This window comes from Zophobas morio, unplaced genomic scaffold, assembly GCF_036711695.1.
Source record: "Zophobas morio isolate AGI-343-1 ecotype UQ-CSIRO unplaced genomic scaffold, CSIRO_AGI_Zmor_V1 ptg000014l, whole genome shotgun sequence".
NCBI classification, from domain to species: Eukaryota; Metazoa; Arthropoda; class Insecta; order Coleoptera; family Tenebrionidae; genus Zophobas; species Zophobas morio.
In genome coordinates, this window is record NW_026972119.1 from 19990816 (window position 1) to 20000000 (window position 9185).

Consider the following 9185-nt stretch of genomic DNA (forward strand, 5'->3'; position numbering starts at 1 on the left):
TAGATATTTTGAAATCTTGGTGTGGTATGTTTGAATAATGTTGTTTGTGTTAGGAATAGCAATGTCAATGAGAATGGCTTTGTTCGTGTGTTTTTTGATAAGTATGATGTCTGGTCTGTTAGCTGTATTGTTTAAGTCTGTAAGTATTGTGCGATCCCAGTATAATTCGTATTTGTTATTTTCAAGGAACGGAGACGGAATGTAAGTGTAATAGTGTGCTGTATCTTCGATTAAGTTCATATATATGTATATAAATTAGCACTCCAGGCGAAGTTGGCCCATGGCTTGGTTCATTGCTTCTCGCCATTCCTTCCTGTTCTTAAGTTTCTCCCTCCAGCTTGCAATATTCGCCTCTGCTATGTCCTTTAGGACACCTTCTTTCCACCGTGTTCTTGGTCGTCCTTGTCGACGTTTCCCTCCTATACCACTTTCCAAAATTTTCTTGGGTACTCTTTCTTCCTTCATCATCATAACGTGTCCGAACCATCTTTTGTCCTTTTACAATTGCCATTATGTTCGGTTCATGATATAACTCTGCCAACTCATTGTTTGTTCTTATTTCCCATCTATCTTCTGTTTTTTTTCCTCCATATATTTTCCTTCGTACTTTTCTTTCCCATATCTTCAACATCTTTTGTGTATTTATTCCTAGTGTCTATGTCTCACTTGCGAAAATTACAATGGGACGAATAATTGTCTTGTAGACCCTTAATTTCAGACCTCTTGAAGAATTTCTGTTCATAATGCTCCTAAATGAGTAAATACTACGATTTCCGGCCACTATTCTGCTTTGGATTTCTCTTGTCATGTCTGGTTTCCTATAAAATTCTGTGCCCAAATAAGTAAATGTTTCCACCTCCTTGAAGCGATACGTTTTTCCTGTATTTGTATTTACTTTTAATTCTCTTAGACTATCGTACTCTTTCTCAGTCCATGTCATTAGTTTTGTTTTATCTTCATTAATCTGCAGTCCCATTTTCTGCGCTTCTTCTTCCAGGTTTACCATAGCTTTATGTAGTGCTGTCCTACTTCTTGTTAAAATTGCTACATCATCAGCAAAAGCTAGACACTGATGACTTTTGTGATATAGCAACCAAGATCTATTCAAATTGGCTTTTCTAACCACGTATTCCAACGCACAATGAAATAGAATTGGCGAGAGGGGGCCCCTTGCCGTAATCCTTCTTTCACTTTAAATTTTTTTGACAATTTTCCTTTGATTCTTACTCTATTGTCCGTGTCTTTTAAGGTGAGTTTTATCATCTTTATTGGCTTGTTTTCCAAACCTAGTTCTCTTAGAGCTTCATATAACTTTTGGCGCTTGATTCTATCATATGCTTGTTTGAAATCTACGAATAACACAAAAGTGTCTTTTTTATACTCAAAACTTTCTGCTTGTATCTCACGTAGCCTAAATATCTGGTCCACTACCGACCTGTTCGCTCTGAAGCCACCTTGGTACTCCCCAATTTCCTTCTCTACTTTCTTTATTACTTGATCTTTTATATACGAGGCAAGAATTTTATAGACTACATTCAGAAGTGCTATTCCTCTATAGTTGGAGCATTTCATCTTATCCCCCTTTTTATGTACTGGAATGAGAATAGCTTCGTTCCAATCTTGTGGCATGTGTTCTTGCAGCCAAATTTGTTCTAAAAGTTTCTGTATCTTTTCTTCTAGCTTCTCTCCCCCATATTTTAGTAATTCCGCCGTTATTTGATCTTCTCCCGGACTTTTGTTATATTTTAATTTCTATATTATTTCCTTTACTTCTCTCAGACTTGGTGCTTTCTCTTCTTCTTCACCATGTATAACTTCGTTGTTTAAATTTTCTTCTATCATTCCTTCATTTTCTTCCTCATTTAGGAGTTTGTCGAAGTACCTCTGCCAGAGTTCTAAAATTTTTTCTTCATTTCGTACCAGTTCACCTTTTTCGTTTTTATAGAACACCGGACTTGATTGGTATCCTTTTTTTTCTTGTTTTAATCCTTGGTACATACTTCTTATCTCTTTATTTTTGTAGTTTTCTTCTATCTCGTCTAATAGTCTTTCTTTATATTTCCTTCTCTTTTCGCGTAAGAGCCTTTTACATATTTTTCGCTGTTCTTTGTATGCCATTAAATTTTCTTCTGTTTCATTTTTTAATACCTTCAATCTTAAAGTTGTCTTTTTTTCTAATTCTTCTTCACATTCCTTATCAAACCATCTTTCGTTTTTATTTTCCTTACCTGTTTCTTGAGTGCTTTGTGAAGACGCTTTTTTTATTTCATTTTTAACTTCTAACCACAAATCTTCTATATCTTCTGTATCTTGCCTTTCACCTGCTACCCAATCATTCACCATTTCCAAATACATCTTCCTCTCCTCCTCATTTTTCAATCTAACACACGTTTTTAAGTTTTTGCGTTCTTGGTTCTTCCTGTGTTTTGCAAAGGGTACTATTTGCTTCATTTTTACACCTACTAAAAAATGGTCTGTGTCCAGATCTGGTCCTCTATAACTTCTTACATCGGTTATATTTCTTTCTTCCATTCTTTCAATTAGGACATGGTCAATTTGATTTACAGTTTTTCCATCTGGTGCAATCCAGGTTCCTTTGTGTATTTCTTTTTTTGGAAGTAGGTATGTACTTTTTATGATCATATCTTTCTCTCTAGCAAAGTCTATTAACATCTGACCATTGTTGTTTGTAACTTCATGTTTGCTATATTTTCCAATCGTTGGTCTGAACAATTTTTCTTGACCAATTTTTGCATTTAGATCTCCTAATACAATCTTCAAATCATATTTTTTTATTTTTCCATATTCCTTATTAAACATATCAAGCAGTGTTTCATGAGGGTAACCTCTTTTAGGATAATGACCAAAGCTCAAGAAAAGCAAAAATTTCAGAAATCGTCTCTGGATCTTTTCCAGAGCCATCGTATGGATGTTATAGCCAGGCGACCATATTATGCTTGCAAATTCTAACTTTGATCGAACAAGTGAAAAATATAGAGGCTTGATTGTTTCAGTGTCCTGAAATTTTCTACAGTTCCGTATAATAAACCCCAGATTTTTTAGTGCACTTGACATTATTTGCTCACAGTGGTAAATAAACGTCATTTTAACGTTGAATGTTACTCCAAGATCTCTAATACCATTTTTTCTGCAAATCTGGACATTATCAATACCATAGTCGAAAATTAAAACTTTTGATTTTAGTGAAAAAGTAACTACATTACATTTAGCAGAGTTAATTGAGAGGCCACATTGTTTACTTCTGTTACAAACTAACTGTAGATCGGCTTGCAATTTTAACTGATCTCTCCTGCTAGTAATTTTTCTAAATTATTTCATGTCGTCCGCATACAATAACGCCGGTGAAGTTAAATTATCTGTAATATTAATTACAAAAAGACTGAAGAATAGAGGTCCAAGAACAGATCCTTGTGGTACACCGAACGTAACGTTAATTTCTACTGACTCATAACCACCACACATTACACGTTGTTTTCTTCCCGTTAGATAATTAGCACAAAATATTATTAGGTCGTCAGAAAAACCAAAAGAGCTTAATTTGGCAAGTAATTTGTAGTGGTCCAGTCTGTCCAACGCCTTGGAGAAATCTATGTAAATAGTGTCCACTTCGTTTCCTGCGTCAATATTTTCTGTCACGAATTGTGTGAACATACATAAGTTAGTTCCAACGGAACGGCCTTTGACAAAACCATGCTGAAGTGGAGAAATATAGAAATTAACATGGTTCATAATGATTAATGACTGTGTGCAACAAGATCTCAAAAACTTTAGAAAAATTATTAAGTAAAATAATTGGTCGATAGTTCTCAATATGCTTTCTGTCACCTTTCTTAAAAATTGGACATATAATGGAGTCTTTCCAGAGATTAAGGTATTTACGAACTGTAAGTGATAAATTGAATATTTGAAACAGAGGATGGGCAAAAATACTTGCGCAATCACGCAAGATAAAAGCGGAGATTCGATCTGGACCTGAAGTGACTTTATTTTTAATTTTACGTAATGCTTTATAAACTTCGTCTTCGCTAAAGTGATTTATATTAAGAATATTAGGGGTAATAATTTGTGACTGTGTTTTCATATTATTAAAATCAAATTCAATATATGATTCCTGAAAGAAAGATGCCAACGTGTTCACAATAGGTTTAGGACCCAATAGTTCTGTATTTTGATATGTCATAATTTTTGGAAAATAGTTCTCTTGCCTTATACTCTGTATAAACGACCAGAAATGAGATGGATCAGTTTTTATTTTATTTTCGATGTTATGTATATAGTCTCTATGAGATTTACAGATGTCATTTTTTATTTGAAGCCTTAAGGTTTTGAATTCATTGTAAGCATTTTGATCTCTGTGATGCTTATACTTTTTCCACAACTTAAACTTTTTTTATGTTACTAATAATTGTATGACTATACCATGGAGGAAATTTCTTTTGTTTAAATCGATTAGTTAAAGGTAGGTACTGAAACTTGGAAAATACTATTCAGTTTGGTGTAGAATTTCCCACATGCAATGTCAACATCCCGACAGTTTTCTAAAAAAGACCAGTTAATTTTGGATAAATCGTTATATAGAATTGTTTTGAATTCAGAATTTCTTATACATTTTGTTTATTATTAGAAGACTTTTGTTTAATAGGAATTGTGATTTCTAAGCTGGGATGGTGTATGATTTCTAAGCTGGGATGGTAAAACTGAAATATCGGAAAATTGAGAAATCGAAAAATGAAAAATTCGAGAAACCGAAAATATGAAGAATCGAGAAATGGAAGAATGGATAAATTGAAAAATCCCAATAGTAATATGTCGAAAAATTGAGAAATCGAAATCGAGCAAAACTGAAGTAGGATCGTAAAGTTAATAAATTGAAAAACTGAAAATTTTTGAAAAAAATCGTATCAAAAACTAAAAATTCAAAAAATCGAGAAATTGAACAATCAAAAAATCAAAACATTGAAATCCCAGTAAGTTGATAAATAGGAAAATTTAAAAAACTAAAATTTTAAAAATCCAAGAATTGAACAACAAAAAAAATCTAAGTCTGAAAACTCAGAAAATCGAAAGATCGAGAACTCAAAACATCAAAGAAAACAAAAATTGTAAAATTTAAAAATTCGACAAACTGAAAAATCATGGAACTGAAAAATCGAAAAGTCGAGATAGTGAGAAATCTAAAAACCTAAAACTTTAAAAACTGAAAAATTAAAATATCGAAAAACTTAAAAACCGAGAAAACACAATATCAAAAATTTGAAAAATTGAAGAAACGAAATATTGCAAAATTCCAAAGCTGAAATATTGAAAAACCTAAAAATGGAAGAAAAATTACAGAATCGAAACAGTGAAAAAATCCCAAACTGAAACATTGAAAAATTGAGAAATGAAAAAATGGGAAAATCAAAAAAATTGGTCTAAAGAGTTTAGACAGTACTTCCCTCGCTCTCGGAAACGTGACGACTGCATGCCTATTATGTTTTTTTTCACATTAGATTTCAAGGCATTCGGTTTTGTAGTTTCTGATTAAATCAATAAAATAAATTTGCGCATTCATTAAATTTTTTGAGTCATCCTATATATCCGAATCCAAAAAATATGAATGGAATGATAAATTACAAGAAGAGACTCATCTTATTTTGTACATTTTAAATAGGATTATACGGCAAACTTTTGAGCTGACGTCATCAATTTTTTGGAGAAGATAACCAAATATATTTTGACTAAAAATTTATTATGCTCTTTATAACCCTAAAACATTTGCAAGATTTCAAAGCATTGGGTTCTGTAGTTCCTGATTAACTCAATAAAATAAATTTACGCATTTATTAAATTTTTTGAGTCACCCTATATATCCGAATCCAAAAAATATGAATGGGATGATAAATTACAAGAAGAGACTCATCATATTTTGTCCATTTTAGGTAGAATTTATTCAGCAAAATTTTTTAGATGACGTCATCAATTTTTTAGAGGGGATAAGTAAATATATTGTGATTAAAACTGCCCTGGTTTAATAACAAAAAAATATTGTTCGTCTATGAAACAAGCTCGTCTTAGACAAAGTATTCGTAAAAAAATATGTCGTAAAAAAATGTACGTATGCTGGTCCCGACTGCGATTATGGTTTAAATATTTTTTAGAAGATTCTGTCATGGAAGTGGAAACATTTGTGACAGCCAAAGAGGTTTTTTGAGAATATTATCTTTGAATTTAGACCAAATTGAAATAGACACTAGGCAACAGGGACATTTGGGCAAAAGAAAGAGAAATTAGGGTTACGGCTTCAAATTTTTGACGTATTTACAAACTTAGACCGACTACAGCAATAGCTAAAACTGTGGAGTCTCTGTTGTACAGTACGTTTAGAGGTAATAGTCATACATAATATGGACAGCAAAGTGAGGAAAAAACTGTCAAGTATTTTGAAATAGATAAAAATATAAAAACTGAACGGTGTGGCTTGATTATTTCAAAACAATTTCCTGACTTGGCTGCTAGTCCAGACAGGGTTCTAGAGGATAGGAGGACAGACAAAGAATTGAAACTAAAAAAAATCATGATTACTACTTTCAAGTCCAGGGACAAATGCTTGTTACGGGTATTTCACAAGTTTATTTTGTTGTGTGGACACCCAAAGGAATAAATACACAAAAAAATTATAAAGACGAAGAAACATGTAAAAAGATGGCAGATAAACTTGGCAGATTTTACTTTGGCGCATTATTGCCCGAAATAATTGATTCAAGAAGAAAGAGGAACTCGCCTTTGCGAGATAATTTTTTTAAATAAATAAAATTTGTTTGTATTTTTTTATGTACTTTAATAATTTATTAGGAGTACATTTTTCATCACCAAGACTTGCATATTTTTATTATAAATATATTTTGAAAATGATCTCTCGGCAAATGAAAACATATACGAGCACTTTTTTCGAGTAAACAATGAAGGGAGAAGTTACTGGGCGTAGGGCTTTTTTAAAACACCTCCTTTCTGGGATAAGTAGTAGATACACTTAGCTACTTATACGTGTTAAACAAAAGCTGCATTTTATATATTTTTTATTATTATTATAAATATGTTTATTAGTTTTATTAATTAACAAAGTAATATATATTAACAATAATATTACAATGAATTTTTAGTAATCATGTGTATTGAATTCAGGATCCTGAGTGGAGTAAAAATATTATAGTTCCCCAGTTTTAATTCGGTTTTATGATAGTACCTCATTGCGTAAAAGTTAATTTCCTTAACAATAGATTACTACGGCTGGTCCTGGCGGCTTCTTATAAAACTGAGTTCCTTGCCATAAATTAGAAAAATCAGCCGAGAATGCTAACAATCAGCTTATGGTAGAGCAGGCGATAAGGGTTTTACCTAGAAAGTCGCTTCCGTAAATTTTAGTGGCGCTCCTATCGGCAAAGTACTGAACTAACTGCTCAAATTCTGTCGAATTGGTACCCATTTTTTTCAATAATTGTTAGTTTTTATTGAAAATTCTGCCAGATCATTAATTTTCCTCTGATATTCCTGTTAAAATTATTCGACGCATTTTGCATTAATTTGTGATATATTTTGATTTTAATAAACACATTATTATTTAAACAAATTGTACCACTAACAAACATTTAATGACTTTGCGGCCTGTAAAAAGTGATGTTTTATCCATGTGCGCATTTTCAAGCGATTGTATGATGGTTATGACTCAAAAAACTTGAAAAGAAAACATACAATGGTGCTTTTTTACGATATTTCTCAGCCACATTTTTTTAATTGATTGAACTGATCTCTGCGCTCTAGAATATGAAAAAAGCTGCAGTTTGATGTATGATACATCTATATTAACATCATTTTTTCATACAAAAAACCAAAAAAATATTATACCTCGTCTAGCGAGTCCCCTTAATTCCTGCAGCCAGTAGTCGTATTACCCGTTCTTCAGTGACGTTCAGAATTTTTGTGTCTAGTACCAGCATCACCTTATCTTAAGAATGATGAAGACAGCAAATCATCTGAGGAAATATGTATAATTTCGTATTATTCAACAGTGGTAAACACAAGTTTAAACGTGGACAAAGGGACTATTTCAGACACAATCTTTAATTAAGAATTTTATTTTTTTTTAATTTATGTCTTTTTAGTTTAAGCGTTATAAATAGTGTCTTATGAATATATATATTTTCTATCTGTTCTCATTTCTATTGCTAGTTTTTCTTGTCGTTATTTGTTATTTTAGATTAATTAATCAAGTAGTTTAATTAAGTTTGTATCCTTGTATATTTATTTTGTGTTCCATTATTGTAATTGGAGTTAACCGTCAATAAAATAAAAACAATAGCAATTTATGTAAATATTATTAACTTTTACGTAAGTAGTAACAAATAAATATGTAAACTAAGAAAAAGACGTGGGTTTTGCGTCTGTCACTCTTACTTCTAACAAATCATAATGAACCATTAGGTGTCACTTGTGTTGATCTCATTGATGTACACCGTGGAGAGGAAACGTCGTCGTCCCTGCATTCACCCGCCGTAATTACCCAATCTGCATGATGATAAAAGTAGCACTAAAGTAGCAGAGAGCGTAAGCTGTATACTCCAGTGTAAGTTTAACGGTAAAGAAATGTACAAATTCCTGATTGTTGTCATTATGATCTTGGTTAAAAATACTTATACAGAGAGCATTGTTGGTGAGTTGATTTCTTCTTTCTCTACCTCTATTTTGAAAATAAAGTAATATGTGTATAACAATTTTTGTTTTCTCAGTTTGGAAAAAAAAATTATGTTAAATACCGGAGACCATGAAAGAAATTTTGTACCTAGTTATATTTTTCTAAAATGCTTGTATAATATTTGTATTAATTTTGGTGTCGTTAAACTAGGTACGTCATTTGTCCCCCTTTGAACTCATTTCAACGTCTTTATTTTTTTATAGGACCGCCTTGCATCGTTAAATCATGTAACTCTACAGGTAGGTGTCTAGTGCCACACATTTGCAGGATGTTTGAAGAAGTACCAGGGCCTTGGAAAAAACTATCGAAATACACTTATTGTAACGAAAAAGTTAGGGAAATATCCCTTATTTGTTGCCCAGAAATTTATCAACCAGGTTACATAACTGAAAACAGTACGTAAAAGTGAACTTCGTGCGCATCGAAAATAAAA

General features: G+C 32.0%; 2 protein-coding genes across 3 annotated transcripts in view; one reads left to right on the top strand and one right to left on the bottom strand.

Moving 5' to 3' along the window:
* Positions 1-255: 255 nt before the first annotated feature.
* Positions 256-2922, bottom strand: LOC135128871 (golgin subfamily A member 6-like protein 22). Its single transcript, XM_064055947.1, has 5 exons — positions 1782-2922; positions 1407-1721; positions 1175-1349; positions 896-1118; positions 256-495 (listed from the first exon to the last, which is right to left on the bottom strand). The coding sequence occupies exons 1-5, from the start codon at positions 2920-2922 to the stop codon at positions 256-258; spliced, it is 2094 nt and encodes a 697-aa protein (XP_063912017.1).
* A 5658-nt stretch (positions 2923-8580) lies between these two features.
* Positions 8581-9185, top strand: part of LOC135129011 (serine protease snake-like) — a 2023-nt gene continuing 1418 nt past the window's right edge. For both annotated transcript variants that reach the window (XR_010280491.1, XM_064056093.1), the window contains exons 1-2: positions 8581-8710; positions 8956-9147. Coding sequence is in view for 1 of the 2 variants with exons in the window: in XM_064056093.1 (XP_063912163.1) it covers positions 8644-8710; positions 8956-9147 (259 nt within the window). In the remaining variant the exon portion in view is untranslated. The remainder of the gene's footprint in view (positions 8711-8955; positions 9148-9185) is intronic.